The 17183-nt window shown below is 52.2% G+C and overlaps 1 protein-coding gene and 1 long non-coding RNA gene across 2 annotated transcripts; one reads left to right on the top strand and one right to left on the bottom strand.

The window, feature by feature from the left end:
* The first annotated feature begins 568 nt into the window (after positions 1–568).
* Positions 569–3501, top strand: FAM241B (family with sequence similarity 241 member B). The gene is made up of 3 exons (XM_081568395.1): positions 569–643; positions 1906–2035; positions 2713–3501. The coding sequence occupies exons 2-3, from the start codon at positions 1943–1945 to the stop codon at positions 2980–2982; spliced, it is 363 nt and encodes a 120-aa protein (XP_081424521.1). The 5' UTR covers positions 569–643; positions 1906–1942; the 3' UTR covers positions 2983–3501.
* Positions 3502–9023: 5522 nt separating this feature from the next.
* LOC145537639 (uncharacterized) lies at positions 9024–16610 on the bottom strand. The gene is made up of 5 exons (XR_014076407.1): positions 11994–16610; positions 11319–11423; positions 10698–10764; positions 9376–9853; positions 9024–9255 (listed from the first exon to the last, which is right to left on the bottom strand). It is a non-coding gene; the product is annotated as an uncharacterized LOC145537639 (long non-coding RNA).
* Between the last annotated feature and the right edge of the window lie 573 nt (positions 16611–17183).

Here is a 17183-nt window from a genome sequence, read left to right as displayed (position 1 = left end):
AAGAATCCGCCCGCAGCACGGGAGACCTGAGTTCGATCCCTGGGTTGGGAAGATCCCTTGGAGAAGGGAAAGGCTACCCTAACCCCTCCAGCATTCTGGTCTGGAGAATTCCATGGACCGCATAGTCCATGGGATCGCAAAGAGTCGGACACGACTGAGCGACTTTCACTTCACTTTCTCCTTTGCCTTTCACTTCCAGAAGTTCCACACTGGAAGTGGGGTTGCACTTCCTTGAGGGCAGGGGTGGGTACTACTTAAAGGGCATCGGTGGAGCAGGCTCAGCAAACTCATACCGGCGGGCTGACCCTGTGCCACCCAGGTCAGAGGCTCCCCCACATCCTCGTTTTTCCTCCTCCTCTTCGCTTTCCTTCTTCCTGGCACTCGTCTCCCTCTCTCCCAGCCCTGAGGTGCACCGGGTCCTCTTTCAGTTCCACTTCTGCTGGGTGTGGCTCCCTCCTCCCGCTTCTTGCGCCGCCTGGGTCCCGGCAGCTGCAGTTCCCCCAGAGGCCTACAGAGGGAGCTGCCGCGCCACCTGCGGGGCCGTGCGGCTACGGCGCGCGCTTCCTGTGAGGTCAGGTGGGAGGAAGCGGCCTGGGAGCCGCGGAGAGTGGACGCCACCGAGGCCCGGGAGCCGCGCCCGCAGGTGAGTGTCCGAGACCCTGGGCGCGGGGGAGCGAGGGTGCACTCCTCCCTTTCCCTGGGCCTGGGCTCAGAGTCGGGCTCCGCGGCCCGGGCAGCGGCCCCTCCCACCCCGGCAGCGCGCCCTGCCAGCCCCGTTCCCCGCCCCCACCGCCCTAGTGTCAGGTGCTGGAAGGGCCCGCCGCACCCTCAGCCCACCCAGCGGGGCGGGATGGCAAAGCATAAAGGGACTGCGGAGGACCCTTGGACCCTCTTGGTTGTTTGCAAGGGCCAGCAGGCTTCAAAAGGGGGATCCGCCTGTCCGTGCCATGGGCAAGCAAACAAGGGCTCTGAACGCCTTTTGGCGTGTGTGTCACGAGTGCTTTTGAAAATTTAGACGAAAACTGTGGCTCATATTCTGAGAAATAATGGCCTTTACCCAGACTCGGGGAGAAGCGTGGAAGGACCCCCACCTCCAGCCATGGACTCCCTTGGGGCTCTCCCCCTCCCTTTTTTTCCTTCCCCCTCTTCCCCTCGCAGATCCGCAGCAGCATCCCCCATCCCGTATTTCGGGAAGGCTGGCCCCGCCCTCCTGGTGTTACCTGAGAGGTGACGGACAGCTGAGGGTATGCCCTTTGCAGGAAAGTAGCTCTGAAGTGGGCCCTGCCTCCTGCTGGGGAGAAGGCCTGAGTCCGTAGCATCTCCCCGAGGGGACTGCACACTGGACCATTGTTTAACGGAAGGGAAATGGAGACACTCAACTCCACACTCAGTAACCAGAGAGGGACCTTGGGCCAGAGTTCTTGGTTTCATGCCCTTTCTCTGCTGCCCATGAATGGGTGGTCCTAGTGAGTGAGGTAAGCCCCTCTGGTCTCTAGGTGTAGCAGCCCTAGAAGATTGTTGGGAGGTGTGAGTGAGATGGGCCTGGGTGGACTTGATGAGCAAGGGTTGTCATCTCCTTTGTTGGCGGTGGTGATTAATAATAAAACTTCCTTCTCCAAGGATCTTTTTTTTTTTTTTTTTTTTTGCCCTGCAGCATGTGTGAACTTACACATACCCCGTACATTGGAAGTGAGGAGTCTTAACCACTGGGCTGCCAGGGAAGTCCCTCCAAAGGTCCTTTTGATAGTTTTCCTAGTGGGCTCTTTCAAACAACTAGTATCTGTTTCTCTTCTTTTTATTAACTGGACGCACCACCTGCTCAGCCTGGGTCACCAATGTGAGCACCCGGAATTGCAGTTTTTCCCACTGAAAGCAAGCATCTCTTTGGTGAATGTTTTCCTTCAGGTGTTTTGAGGCCTGGGGAAAGGTGCAGCCTGGAAGGATGGTTCGGATCTTGGCCAATGGGGAAATTGTGCAGGATGATGACCCCCGCGTGAGGAATACTACCCAGCCACGCAGTAGCACTCCTCGACAGGTAGGCACCTGGCCCTGTGGATGAGAGCAGCTGGCCTCCTGTCCAATGTACCAGTTACTTCTTCGCTCCCACAGGCTCCCTTGCTGGTGATTAACCTTCTCTGGACTGAAGCCCTGTTTATAGAGAGCAGGGCTGGGCAGCCTGGGGGTTTAAGACTTGGGGAAAACCCCAGTAGATTTATTTCCCAGCCCCCTGCCTCCCCAGCTCTCCTTCCTCCAGGCAGCTTTCCCAGACTTCAAACCCAAGAGCTCTCTCCCTTAATCTGGTCAGCAACCCCCACTGGAGCCAGCATCTTTTAGAGTCTGTTGGATGAGAGAGAAGCTGGAGAATAAGTGGAGAAGATGAGCCCATGGCCGCATGATGAGGAGTTGAAAAGAAGGAAGGAGGAGATTAAAAATGTCCTCCCAGAAGCCATGCCCTGTAGTCTCACCCTCCTTGCCTCCTTCCTCTACTCTTTCTCACATGACGTAGGGAATATGGACTGGCATTTTCTGTGCTCTGAGAGCTTGTGACTCAGTGGTTGGGCTTTGCATGGGTAGCATTTGGGGATTGCTGAGAAAGGACGGTGTGGCCCCAGGTGGTCTTAGGGGAGGGCAGGCAGCCTCCTGCCTCCAGTGCCTCAACTCCAGGGAAGCTTTCTCTGGATTCATTCGTCTCTGTCTGTCTTCACCTTGCAGAGCTTTCTCAATAGGGGCCACGGTGCCTCCCTGGGGGGCCCCGGCCCCCGCCAGCAGCAGGCAGGTGCCAGGCTGGGTGCCGCTCAGTCCCCCTTCAATGACCTCAACCGGCAGCTGGTGAACATGGGCTTCCCACAATGGCATCTGGGCAACCACGCCGTGGAGCCAGTGACCTCCATCCTGCTCCTCTTCCTGCTCATGATGCTCGGTGTGCGCGGACTCCTGCTGGTGGGCCTCATCTACCTGGTGTCCCACCTGAGTCAGCGGTGACCTCTGGGGGCTGCCGGGGGAGGTGTGTGGGAAGGGGAGCTGCGGGGCCTCGGTGTGAGAGCAGGCACGTGGGGAGGAGCTCCACACCAGTGCCTTGAGGGTGTGCTCAGAGAGCCTGTGGGCACATTGTGTAAAGTAAGAAACAGAGGGAGCCTCTAGTCCAACATTCCCAAAGGATTGGGTTGATCCCCTCATTCCCTTGAGACGCGTTTACCTAGTGTCAGACATTAAGCACAAAGTCACAGCAAGAGAGGGATTCTCTTTCCAATTCTCTTCCAATCCTTTTATGCCAAGAAGAAAGTCTCTGCTAGGTGCCAATGTGTTCTCATGCCCGGAACACGGGCTGGCTTCCTTGTTACTAGGGAGCAGGCCTGGGGCTTAGTGGGAAAAGTTTCCAGACTTTTATAGCTCTGTTCCATTTTAATGGTATATTTTTATTGGCTACCTTTTATTTATGACACGTGGTACTGGTATTCTACTTATTGTGGTGGTGTTTTCAATAAAGAAATTTAAGTAAAAGTGTGTCCACATAAAAACATGTGTAGTACGGCTGGAAGACATGGTGAGGGTGGTTTGGGAGTGGTTGGGGCTGGTGAAATTGGCAGTGGGGGGCATTTGACCTTAGAGGGTGGTCTCTAACCTTCTCCCTGCGGCCTCTGAGAGCAGGGGCAGTGGACCAGGTAAAGCCTGGAGTGGGGCCCCTTAACTGATGCTTGGATAACTGGCTTACTCTTAGATGTTGACCTTGTTGCGGGTGGGGTTGGGTGGGGTGGGGGAGGTCCTCTGACAAGAACAACCAGTGAGGCTATGGGCTATGTCAGGACAGCTAGGGTGCAGGTCTCCCTGGCCCAGGGGCTCGGACCAGAGGCTGCTCAGCCTCCCTCAGCCTCCCAAGGCTCTCACAGCCTCTAACCTACGGACACTGCCCTCAGAAAGCAGAGGTCTTGGCACTGACCGCTCGGTGCATGTAGGATGAGGGTGCCCTGCTTTTGGTGAGTAGTGGCCTTGAGCTATGGCAGTTTGAGCCCTGGTCTGTGTGGAGGCCCTGCTGGGGGGCAGGGGTGGCCCTGGATGCCTGAGGGCTCTGGGCCTGCAGTGGGCTGATCATCAAAGGTCAGAGAGAGGCTGAGCTTGAGAGCTCCCCACACCCAGGGGCCAGACTTGTCACCCTTCATTTAGTGTCCTCCTTCTGGGTCTGGTGGTTTGGGGGCGGGGAAGGCAGGTTTGGGAGGTGCTTCTTGAAAGCCCAGGCTGGGGCAGCAGACCTTCATGGAGTGTATATGGGGGAGACTTGGGGAGAGGTGGAGATGGTTCCTGTCCCTGCTGAGAGCCTGTGTGTTACAGGGGACAGAACCCTATCCCCCTGACCCTGTGCCCTGGAGGGAGCTGGTGGCTTTTATCAGAGACACTCGCAGGGGGAGCTTTATGCTGTTCAAACAGGACTTCCTTCTCGAGGTCTTCTGTGTCTTTATTTCTATAGACTGGGAAGGAGGAGTCTAGCTCCCAGTGGCTCCTCTGGGGCCTGGGCAGGGCAGGGGTTACCCAGGCCTGGCTGCTCTCCCGGCTGTCTCCAGGGGCACCTCCTTCTGCCCACCACATCCCCCACCTGCTCCCCCAGCCCCCAGTGGCTCCAGCCCAGCAGCCCTAGGGGAGGGACGACCCCTACAGCTTCCCCTCTCCTGAAACTCCCCCCGTCAGTGCTTCTCTCTGGGGCTGAGCTTTCCCTGTCTTCTTGCCTTGCAGAGCTCTCTGAAGAAATAAATCTTAACTGAACCTTCAACGTATAAAATTCCTTGAAGGGCTATGAATCTGAGTCCATAAATTCAGGAGGACTGAGAACTGTGTCTTTTTCTGTAATTCAGTTTCCATTCCCAAAGCCTGCAGCCTTGGAGGAGAATTGAGTGTGCTTTAGAGAAGGCAGGGTCCTCCTCCCTGCTCCTGACTAGAAGGAGGCAGATGGGGGCAAGCGCTGGGTTGGGGGTTGGGAGGAGCCCTGGGCATCAGCCCCTGGGGCAGTAGCACCGCCCCCCCCCACCCCGTTCTCCAGGGACTTGTTAGCCAGCTTAAGGGAAGAAGTGGGGATTTGAAAAAAGTGAGTTGTTCAAGTAAGAAGCGCTGTTTGCTGCTTGAGCTCAACGCTCAAGACACACACCCAATAGAGTTGCTGTGGTTGAAGTGGGCTGGGGTCCCAGGGGCCCCTCTTGACCCTCCTTTCCTCAACCCACCTTCCCTGTGCCCCTTGGGCTCCAGGCAGATTGCTAACCAATGTCCTGCCTCATATCTCAAGGTCCAGGGTCTGAAAATGCCTCGGAGAGGCAGTGTGCTGAGAGAAGGCGCCTCCTGGGGTTGTGCAGCCTTTGGAGCTGCTAGTAATACAAGCCATCTCTGCCTCCTGTATGAGGTCCTTTGGTAAACCCTCGCCACCAAGAAATCGTGCTGCAGGCATGTTCTGAGCAGGTGGAGGTGGCCAGATGCAGACCGCGATGGGACCGAGTGAGGCCCAGAGCTGCTTTGGCCTAGTGGGCGTCCTAGCTGGAGGTGAGTAGCTGGAGGTTTGCTGAACAGGGTGGGCCCTTCCTCTTCTGCTCCCCGACCTACCACCCTGCCTCCTACGTGATGGGACCCCCCAGACTGGGCCACCTTGAGGGCAGATTTCAATGGAGGTTTCTGCTAATCCCCAGGGCTAATCCTCCGAGCCCTGAGCCCTGCGTTTCCATGTCAGGTTGGATTTGTGGCCTGACTGCCTCATGAGCCACAGCTGGATTCACACCAGGCCTCCGCTGCCTCTATGAGGCTGGAGACAACCACTGTCCCCCCCTGGGGCTTTTTCAACCCGCTGGTTGGGGCCGTCTGGTGAGGAGCTCCTGGCCCCACCATCTGTTGCTGCTCTGTCTCCCAGCGCCAGCGGCCTCTTGGGCCCTTCCTTCCACAAGTTCCAAGCCCTTTGCGCTACACGCTCTACCCCTCCCCACCCACCAGCTAGCCTGCAAGTGGGGACCACAGCTCCCTCTCCCCAGAAGAAACGCAAGCCTGAGACAGAGCTAAACAATGTTGCCAGCTCTGGGACTCTCCCTGGGCCATTTAGCAGAGGCAGGGAGCCAGGCTTTCTAACCAAGGACTCCAGCCCTCTGAGGTAAGGGAAAAGCCCTGCTGTGGTGGTCAGAGCCTCTGCCCAGGGATGCCTGACCATGAGGGCAGAGAAGGCCCCACACCCTGCATAGCTGGGCCCTGGAGGAAGCCTGTTTGTTTGTAGACTGTGCTCTGCTTTGTGGGTCTGTGACCTTGGACGGCTCACTTAGCCTCTGGAGCCTTGTTCCTCCTCTCTAAGGAAGGGTGATGATCTGGGTCTCTCCTGCTGCCTGGACCCTTGGGGATCACGCTTGGTGCAGTGGGTGAGGGAGACGGACAGGGGGCGTGGGGGGAGAATGCTCCAACTCCTGCACCTCCTCCTCAGATGCTGCCCCTTGAACCAGTGCAGTGGGCTCAGCCAGAGCAGTCACCATGTCCAGGCACCCAGAACCCCCGGCTTGGGGGTAGTGCTGGGCTTTACGACCAGTGTCACCACTGGTGACACTGGTCGTAAAGAGGAAGAAATGCAGCTGCTTCTCGCTCCTTAAGCTGAGGCCTTGTTACAGGTCTCGTAAAAGGACAGGAGAGCTTTGCTGAGTGTGCTGTGTGCCTGACACTGTGCTAAGCGCTCGGCGTCATTTGTCACCAGAACTTTATGACCTCGGTACTATCAGTGTCATCCTTATTTCACTGCTGAGCACACTGTGTGTGTGTTGGTCGCTTCAGTCATGCCCGACTCTTTGCGACCCTATGGACTGTAGACCACCAGGTTCCTCTGTCCATGGGATTCTCCAGGCAAGAATACTGGAGTGGGCTGCTATTTCCTTCTCCAGGGAATCTTCCCGACCCAGGGATCAAACCCAGGTCTCCTGCATTGCAGGCTGATTCTTTGCTGTCTGAGCCACCAGGGCTGAGCACACTGGAGAGCATATATAACCCACCCGAGGATCCCCCGCCCCTTCAACCCCTAAGTGAGCGGTGGGTAGAGCTAGGATTCAGACTGAGGCCAAGCCCAGTCCTGACCACGCCTCTGTTCACCTTCGGGATACGGGATACATTAGCATCACCCACAGACTTGTTTCAGATACAGATCCCCAGGCCTCTCCATAGACTCTCAGATGCGCTGAGGGGTATGGCCCAGAACCTGCCTCTTACAAAGCCCCCCAGGTGATTCTGATGGAGGGTTGTGGGTAAGTTCAGCCCCTGACTGGGCCAAGGTGCCCGTGGTCCAGAGAGGAGAGAGACAGGGTGGTGTCAGGCCTGACCACCTGCTGGCACCCATGTGACCATCAGATCAGCTCTGTGAGGGTGGAGGGCACAGGGTGGGTGGAAGGATTCTAACTGAGCTTCCTGGCTGGGGAGCCTCTAGAGCTTCCCAGCTCCGGGCCGGAGCCACTGGATGGGGTGCAGCCCTTTTCCCTGCTTTCCTGAACATGTGATGTTTTTCATTGCAAACCGACAGGGAGAGAAATTCAATTATCTCATGTAGGGTCCGTGAAGGACCGGACAGGTGAGGGTGAGGGCGGCAGAGGGCTTTGCCCCCAAAGCTAGATGGAGAGAGAAGCCTGCAGCCTGTCTAGCAGGGTGCCACCACAGGAGAAGCAAGGCTTAAGGCTTACGCCTCCGCTGCTTGCTTTAGTCCCTCCGATGCTGGGCCCTATGGGGGGCTGGATACCAAATTTCCAACTCCACATCCAGTCAACCAGTGAGCTTGGGCAAGGTCCACATTCTCCCTGCCTCTCCATGTCCTCATCTGCACCTCCCACTGGCGGGAGGATCAGTATATAAATTCATGGGAAATACTTAGCAGTTTTTGGTACAAGGCTAGCACTTGATAATACCATGTTCACACAGCAGTGGCATCAGGGTTTACATAATAGTTTTCTTTAGAGCAACACAAATTCTACTTAAAAGTATTTTGAAAAGGAAGACTCATATTGCTATTGCAAATTGAAGGCCGACGTTCCTTGCCATTCCTCATAAATATTAGTACAAGTAAATTCAGTGTAGAGAAAATGACATGATTCCATTTTCACCATTTAGCTATTAGCCACCACTGTCGGCCAAGGCTCTAAGTCTGATACCTGCTTTCTTTATTAAAAAGGTGGTTTATGAGGATTTGGAGAGGTGTTAAAGACCTATTGGCATCTCACTGAGATGCTCCCCTTGATGGATTCAGAAGACTGAAGAGAAATGAAAAGGGAATGGCTTTCTCATGGAATGACTCAATGCTGTGTTTGTGAATTACTTACCATCATGTTGTGAACCACAAATCATTTCATACCCTGCCATGTGAAAGCATCCTCTTACAACTGTGGGAAACGCTGTGTGATCTTGGGTAAGCTATTTAAAAATGTTTTTAAATTGGAGGATAATTGCTTTACATTTTTTGTTGGTTTCTGCCATAACAACGTGAGTCAGCCATAAGAATATTTTTAAAATTTAGTCTTTGAAAAACAATTTGTTTGCATGGTTCAAAGACCAGCCAATGTACAGATGCAAAGGGGCAAAGTCTCCCTCCTTCCCCCTCCTCATCCATCTGTCCATTCCCCTCTTCACCCTCTAACTACTGTTCTTAGTGTCTTTTAAATCCTTCCAGAACTTATTTACGCACATATGTGCAAACACAAATATAGTAATTTTGTCTTCTTTTTAAATATAAATAATGGAAAATTAAATCCATTTTCTTCTCTTACTTTTTAATTTAACAGTATATCCTGGACACTCTTCATATTAAGGCATAGAAAGCTGCTTCATTTTGTTGAGTTTTGGTATTGGGGTGAGTTGTTGACTCTCTTTTGCCCTCATCAGAGTCACCTGTACCACAGGGGGTTGACCCAGTTGACCCCCAAGGGCCTTGCAGCTCTGACCTTGAACCACTCCATGAGGCTGCTTCTCTGAAATATGGGGACCCTGACAGAAATGCCCCCTTCTTCAGGGCTGGAGGAAGAAGCTCCCTGGATGGTTTAATCTTTTTTTTTTTTTTTTAGTTCTACCAGTTTATTGCTACCAACCCATCTCCCTCCACCCTCATGCTCACATGCTCAGTCATGTAACCCCATGGACTGCAGCCCACCAGGTTCCTCTGTCCATGGACTTTTCCAGGCAAGAATACTGGAGTGGGTTGCCATTTCCTTCTGCATGGATGGTTTAATCTTCGTCCTAGGAGGGCAGTCCATTCAGCAGACACTCAGGGAGGGTGTTCTGTGTGCCAGGAGAGAGTGAGGCAGGAATAGCCTAGGAAGTCACACCCAGTTGGTCTTCTCAGTCCCCTTTGCAGCTGGATGGAGTGACTTTCCTGTCTTCCCCTGGCTTTGTCCTCACCTGTGGAGGTTTCACCTGAAACCCATCGTCCTGAGTCATGCTGAACCCCAAGGTGAGCCTGGCTGGCTTCTACCACCTCTGACAAACAGGCGCTACCCTCCGCTGGCCTCCTTCCATTCTGGAAAAATGAAGCAGCATGGGTGGGTCTCCTCGAAGGCCGCTCTCCGCTCTAAAACTCGACAGTACCTGCCACAGAGCCTTTCCCATAGGAGATGCTTAATGAACTTTGCAACTGGCATGGCTTGGCATTGCCATTGTCCCTGTCCCTGTCCCCCCACTGTCTTCCCACCATACTTTTGATGAAGATCTAGACTAAGGAGATGGAGGGAAGCTGTGAAGAATGATACAGCTTCAGACTTTCTTTAGCTTTGACTTGGCTAATGAAGTCCTGTTCCTCTTGTGCGAGGAAGATCCTGGAGACCCCAGCAGTCTTGGCTTGTTGGCCTGAAGGGCTGTGAATGTTGTACCATGGCGCCACCTGGTGGAATATTTGTGCAGGATCATGACTTCCATCCCGCCATCAAATCATCCTCCTGCCCCAGCTGAGTGCTGGGCTCAACCAGACCAGGCTTATGATTGCCTTGCATTTCAGTACTAGCCAAACTCGGGTTTCTGGCAGAGTGTATGAAATTTCATTAGAATGAATTTACTATGGTCTCATCCTGGGCTAAGAGCCTTGTCCCATTTCATCCTCCCACAAAGGAAAAAAAGATGTCTTTCCCGGTTTTCAAAGATAGTGACTCTGGGGCTTGGAGAGGAAAGCAACTCACACCTGGTTGCACAGCTGGGAGGTAGCAGACCTGGGCTGGGAGCCCTAGGGGATGGGAGGGGAGGGTGCAGGGTGACTGAGGCCACCCAGGAAGAGACTCTGTCAACAAGGGCCTTGGGGCCTGTCTTGATCCAGAGCCCCTGGTACTGGAGCCTCCAGGCAGAAAAGGGACTGAGAAGTCTCATGGGGTGATAGGCCAGGCTTGCTGTCGTCACCGAAGTGGGCTCTCTCTAGGTTTGGGGGGCTGTGTCTAGTGCAGCCCCCTCCAACACAGCACCTACCAGTACCTCCACACCTGTCTTCACGCAGCCCAGTTTCCTTTGAATACTGATACTCCAGTATTCTCGCCTGAGAAATCCCATGGACAGAGGAGCCTGGTGGGCTATAGTCCATGGGGTCGCAAAAGAGTCAGACTTGATCAAGAGACTAAACAACAACCACCACAATATACTAGGCAGTGTGGGGGGAATACATATATATTATTCCATCTATTTTTACTGCTTTTATGAGTAAACAAAAGCTCAGAGAGGTCATGCAAGTTACCTAAACTCACCCAGCTAGTAAACAGCACAACAGGATTTAAAACCAGGTCTCTCTGATGTCCAAGTCTTGAGTCTTCCCTAGACATTACATTCAAAGTCAGGGTCAAGTTGAAGCCATCCCTGAGGAACTCTTTAATACCCCCAAAGTATTTTGTTCTGGAGACCAGTCCTGTCCCTGGGTTCAATTCCCTCAGCTCTTGTTCTGCTAGGTTCTGTCCTTGGCTGTAGAGTTTCCCTGTCCCACCCTCCTTTAGCTCTGTCTTCAGACATCACTTGAAATGGTCTGGGCTTCTTGCCCCAGATTTGCATCCACCTTAATTTATCTGTTCAGTGATTTTTTTTCCCTGTCTCTTGTCAATTCCTTCCCACTCAATGAAAGTAACTCTGCAAACTCCTTCTTATGAGGAAACCCTGGGCTGAACACTGCCTCTGTCCCCAGTATTCTTACAGTCTAAAGAGGAGGCAGCATGTTCATTACTAACCCCAGTCCAGTGGTTCAGAACTTTCCGAGGACAAGGACAGATAAGGTCTAAAACAATACTGTTCTTAAAGAAGATTAAAATAATGTTCCCTCGGGAAAATGAAAACAAAGAAAAAGTCTGAAGTAGACAATACAGAAAGGGGTTGGGCACCTTCACAAAGCTGTCAGGCATGCAGTTTGATCTTATCCAGCAGCCCTGCCTTGTGGTCCAAGATGATTGCTAAGCTCCAGCCATCCTGTTCTTATTCCAGTCAGCCTGAAAATGGGAGAGGAAAGATCAGTCCTCCCTAACCACTCAGATCAGGTCAGCTTTCTAGTCCCATGCTCCCTGGGCACTTTTGCTTCCCTTTCAGAATGGAGAGTAATTGATTTTTCATGTCACTATTTGTTTGAGGTCTGTCTACCACTTTCCCTTGCCTCTCACCAGACTAGGAACTCCATGAAGTCTGGCATCACACCTGTCTTCTCTGTTGCTCTAGCCCTGTTTTCTAGCACAGTGCTTGGCACATAATAGATGCTCCAAAAATAGTTACTAACAGGAGAAACACTTTATACATGTTGATATAATAATGAATCAGAATTGACCTGGTTCAAGACCAGAGTCTTCTGAGTTGAGTCTGTAACGATGAGTGCTGCTGTGGGCCAGGCCTTGTGCTAAGGGCTTCACATGCATTATCTCATTTAATCTTCACCAAAAGCCTGGGAGGTAGACACTGCTATTACCTCCAGTTGGCCATGGGAAAATGGCAACAGATCATGGAACTACTAAGAGGGCAAGCTGTGACTTGAACTTGGCTCTCCTGACCCAAAGCCTCTCTTCACTTACTTCCTGCCTTTCTGGGCTAGCAAGGTGCCCACCATCACCTCCAGAACTCCTCCACTATGGCCCTGGCTTTCTCGGTTGTCAGCAGACAGTTCATCAGGCATAGATGCAGCCATAGATGCTCAGGAAGCACTGTGTCCCAAAGTGGCATCTCTCCTACAGAAATGAAGGAAACTTCCTTGCTCCGAGGTGGTGGGCACCCACATTGATTAGGAGAATGTTGGTTCCCCAGCTTCCCTTCCCCTCTGACAGACTTCTAGGAGCCTTTGTGGACCCAGGAGGTTTTTCAGACTACAGAGGAGGAGCAGGTGGGTTTGCAGGGGCCTGGGGGCATGTCTGGTAGTGCATGCTGTGTGTGACAGTGCTTAAGCTTTGTCTCCCTCTCAATGGGGCTCACTTGGTAAAGGGAGGGTGATGGGGAAATCCTGGGATCCTCCTGGGCCAGGCTACCCTTGAACCATGTGGGGTTTACAGAGCTCCCAGCTCAAGGAACAGTACATTGGGGTGGGGTTCTGGTATCTCCCTTAAGACTCAAAGAAATCCTCCAGATAGGAGCTAGATTCTGGCTTGAGTCCAGGAATCAGACTATCCAAGCCATAAAGAGCCCTTCCAGACCTTCATTGCACAAATGGGATGTGGAAGCCCAGTGAGGGAACTGACTTGACAAGACCAGACACTCAAAGTAACGATGGCTCATTTGACTGAAGAGTTCATGATGCCCACAGGCTGTCTGAGGGACTTGAAGGAGGGTACCAGTTTGACACCTCGCCTGAAGAGGGTGCTAAGGCTCAGGGGTGGAGGTCACAGTAGAATCAGCCAGTTCTAGTCACGGCTGGCTTGCTTCCAGTGGTCACCAGCAGGTGGCGCTAGGCACACAGTGGCCACTTAACCCCCAGAAAAAGGGAACCGCAGACCATGTCTGGGAGTAATTAGGGCAAGAGGCCGGTTTGGGGGCCCACTTCCAGGCACCTTCCCTCTGGAGCCCCTGTGCTTGGGCACCCTGTGGCAGAGGGCCCGGAGGCCCCAAATGGGGTTCCTCTGGCTCCAAACCCTTCAGGGGAGTTGTTCTGTGGTCAGTGAGCAGGTACCCCCAGGGTGTGCTCCATTTACTCATTTTGAATAATGATGGAGTAAAAGCAAGGAGGACAGGTAGTTGCCTTGGCTCCAACTGGCACGAGGCTTAGTCTGGGCTCCAGCTCAGGCCCCTTCCCCTCACTCAACTCGCTCACACATGCCCATACTGAGTGCACAGAGTACTTCCTTTGCTGTTGGGCAAAGCCCCGAGAACTCAGGATCCACCTGAGAGGCCATCTGGTTCCTTCCTCTCCTCTCTCCTTCCTTCTGTCATCCTCTCTCTCCTCCTCTCCATCTTCTCTCCCCTCTTGCCTCTCTTTCTCCTGCCCCTTGTCTCTCTCCCCTCTTTACTTCCTCTCTCCTCCATCCCATTCCTCTGAGGGACCCTGGAGGTCTAGCCCCTGCCCCCAGCATCTCATCTGCAAAGGCAAACAGGAACCAATACCAGTGGGTTTCTAGGATGTGGTTTCCATGGCAACAGTGCATCTCTTGCCTCTGTGGTTCTCAGCCCTGGCCAAGTTGCCTTGGAGACTCACCTCATTGAAGAGAGATTTGTGGGACTGTTTTTCTTAGCTCCATCTCCTTCCTTCTTTCCAGAAATCCTGCCAGCCCAAATTGTCTTTTCCCCACTGATGGCAGACCTGGAAGACTTCTCCAGGTCCATGAAGGCCTGGAGAGCATTTTGTTTACACAGTTCCCCTGGTAACGTTTGCCTGCTCTCATGAAGACAGTGAGACACCCCTAGAGGCCAGTTGAGGGCTTTCCACAGAGAAACAGGCCAGAGCAGACCTGGTTCCCACCTCTCCTGCCCACAGCGCCCTTCGGGACTCTGGCCCCTTTGCTTGTAGCCAATGATGTTCATTCAGGAGATTCTGCTCATCAGCCACATTACTTAAGACTCCTCAGCTTTGGAGAGAAGAAGAGAGGCAGCGAGAGGGGCGTGGTGGGAAAAAGAGGGATGTGAACATGGGAAAAAGAGATGAGTTAACAGAGGGAGGAGCACTGGGAGAGGGGGACAAGTGAGACAAGGAGACACGGATCTTAAGGGGAGAGAAAGAGGATGTAGGGGTGGGGGAGAGTTCCAGAAAGCCAACTCAGGAGTCTGTAGTGGGAGAATTTCTCTGATGTTGATGTTCTCTGTAAATCACTCTACAGACCCAAACCCCAAGTAGGCTCTTTCTCTGCCAAGAAGAGAATGTGTTTGTCGACATCAAAACATATTAGGCGCATTGTGACCCTCTCCCCCTCCCCTCAAGTTGAAAGCCATTACAATAATTAATGAAGGCAGGAGATTAATTAAAGAGTCGTTTCCCCACATTCTCCTCAAATAGATCAGTCGGGGGGTGGGGAACATGTGCTACACTGCAGACAGAAGAAAGAAGGGGCTAGAGAAGGGGGAGGTGCAGAGAGTCGCTCACAGACACAGCTGCAGACAAAGGACATACGGGGGGACAGAGGAGCTGGGGGCTGGGAGGGGCTGCTAGGGAGGCCCAGGAGGAGGAGAGCTGGTTCTGCTTCCAGGAACCTGTGATCAGCTTCCCCTCCTGGTGGACAAGGCCTGAGGGGTTCTGGTACTATGGAAACAGGTCTGGTGGACATGAGGGAGTGTCAGCCCTCTGCTCCTGGAAGCTCCTGGATTGTCCTGTGTGATGGCCAGAGCTCCCTCAGGCCAGGTGAGAGCAGGCAGGAGCCCTTTCGGTAGTGTGGGGTGAGGGCTGGTGGCTAGCTCCAGTCTGCCCCCCTAAAACCAAGTCACTGCATGGCCCACATATTGTGACACCACCTGAAAGTCCCGTTCATCGTGTGTACTGCACCGCAGACCTGAGAGGTCAGTTTTAGCTCAGGCCGAACATCGTTACAGTCTTTTAGGTAACTTCTCTCATTTTGCTGAGTTCTGAGGTCTTAATGACTCCTTCCTTCCTGCCCTCCTTCCCTCCGTCTTTCCCTCTTCTCTCTCCATCTCTCAATCTTTCTCTCTTATTTCTTTGGCCAACCTATTTTCCTGACTAATCTCATATTTCTAAGAAATGCTGCTGCTGCTGCTGCTAAGTTGCTTTAGTCGTGTCCAACTCTGTGAGACCCCATAGACGGCAGCCCACCAGGCTCCCCCGTCCCTGGGATTCTCCAGGCAAGAACACTGGAGTGGGTTGCCATTTCCTTCTTCAATGCATAAAAGTGAAAATTGAAAGTGAAGTCACTCAGTCGTGTCCAACTCTTAGCAACCCCATGGACTGTAGCCTACCAGGCTCCTCCATCCATAGGATTTTCCAGGCAAGAGTACTGGAGTGGGGTGCCATTGCCTTCTCCTTTCTAAGAAATACTTGTATACAAACAGTCTCCAGCTTATAATGGTTCAAATTATAATGATTCAACTTCACAACAGTGCAAAGGCATTCAATGGAAATGGAACTTCAAATCTTGAATTCTGACCTTTTCCCAAGTTAGCAACATATGATGCTGGGCAGCAGCAGGTCTGTTCGCCACACCATCACGAGGGTAAACAGCCGATATGCTTACAACCATTCTGCACCCACATCTTTCTTTTCACTTTCTGTAGGGTAGTCAATAAATTACCCAAGAGATTCAGCTCTTTATTATAAAATAACTTGGTGTTTAAGTGATTTTGCTCAACTGTAGGCTACTGTCAGGGTTGTGAGCATGTTTCAGGTGGGCTGGCTAAGCTATGATGTTTGGCAGGTTAGGTGTATGAAATGCATTTTCCACTTACAGTGGGTTTATCTGGATGTAACCTCATCACGTAAATCAAGGAATATCTATAATATAACGTAGTTCACTTGTGACATAGAAGGTTTATCCCATTCCATCTTGTGCGTCTGTCTTGCTTCCTTTTGAACCTTCCAGAATTTACTGATTTGTTCAAAACAAAACACGCCCACCCACAAACACTGTTTTTGTGTTTTCATATTTTATATGATATTTTCCACATCTTTAATAAACACTCTGAAAGGTGTAACACTCTGTTGATGATTCCGCATCACCTCCCCCGATATCTCTTCCTTCTTTATCTTGTTTTCTTTTAGGCTTTGTGAGTCTCTGAGCATTGTGTGGACTTAGCAGACAGTTAGCTGCTGGAAGGGGGTCATTGGGCAGGCAGAAAGCAGAGGAGCTCATTCACCCCTTGGTGCTTTGTGTTCTGACACCTACACAGTGTCCCACAAGGCAGCACACTGTTTACTCTCCCTGTCATTGTGGACAGTGGGCTGGGGATACTAGACTCGGGGGACACACAGGAGACAAGACAGATGTGGTCCCTGCCCTCTGGGACCGACAGTCTGCTGGGAGAGACAGACACCAGTCAAAAAACACACAAAAATATAGCTACCAATTATAGAAAATACTCAACAGGGAAAAAGCAGGGTTCTGTAAGAGAGAACAGCAAGGCCCTATTGTAGGCTAGGGGTCAGGAGGAAGTGACATTTACCTTGTGATAAAGTCAACCAGACAAAGTGAAGGGTGAAGGTCTCTGGCAGACGTGTTGCTACCAGAAGCTGATGAGGCTTCAAACCCGGGGTGCCCCAGTGCACTGGAGCCTTCTCAGGCCCAGGAGGGGTCCTCACAGTGTGTCCCCATGGTGACAGGTATTTGTAATAATTGCACAAATGAAATAATTTAACTGCAACCTGTGAAGACCACTGACTTCTCCCTTCACTTTGCCTGATGCTTGGAGGGGTTGGTCAGGGCATCACTGGGATCTGGCTCAGGGGACGTCAAGCTGAGGAGAGTCTGTTTGGGTTGAAGGAGGTGTGTCCCTGGTTGTGGCATTCGTCACTGGCCATTCTGGGTTGGAGGGAGACAAACAGCTCCTGTGCATTTCTGATGTCCCCTGTGCTGGGCAAAGAGGTGCCTCTTGGGGCGATGTGAACGGCTCCAGAGCAGGTGGAGGGGAAGGGAATGAGGTCTGAACTGGGCAAAGGCAGAAGCTGATCTGGAATATCGTTTTTGATTTTGTAATGTCTGTAGAATTCATCAGCTTTTTAAAACTTGTAATTTGTTTTGATTTTTCTCATTCTAAATAAGTTTACATTTTTGCACCTATGATTATTTTTGGATTTCTGCATTTTTTTCCTTTAAGGAACCCCTGCCCTACTGCTGTAGATC

The sequence above is a fragment of the Giraffa tippelskirchi genome, chromosome 2, assembly GCF_054371585.1.
Source record: "Giraffa tippelskirchi isolate mGirTip1 chromosome 2, T2T-mGirTip1v1.2.pri, whole genome shotgun sequence".
NCBI lineage: Eukaryota > Metazoa > Chordata > Mammalia > Artiodactyla > Giraffidae > Giraffa > Giraffa tippelskirchi.
This window is presented reverse-complemented; position numbering and strand designations above follow the sequence as displayed.

Excerpts from the sequence above, each read along its gene's own strand:
- FAM241B (XM_081568395.1), top strand. The coding sequence starts at position 1,943 with ATGGTTCGGATCTTGGCCAATGGGGAAATTGTGCAGGATGATGACCCC. Across the intron at positions 2,036-2,712 it reads GCAGTAGCACTCCTCGACAG|AGCTTTCTCAATAGGGGCCA; the intron begins GTAGGCACCTGG and ends TTCACCTTGCAG.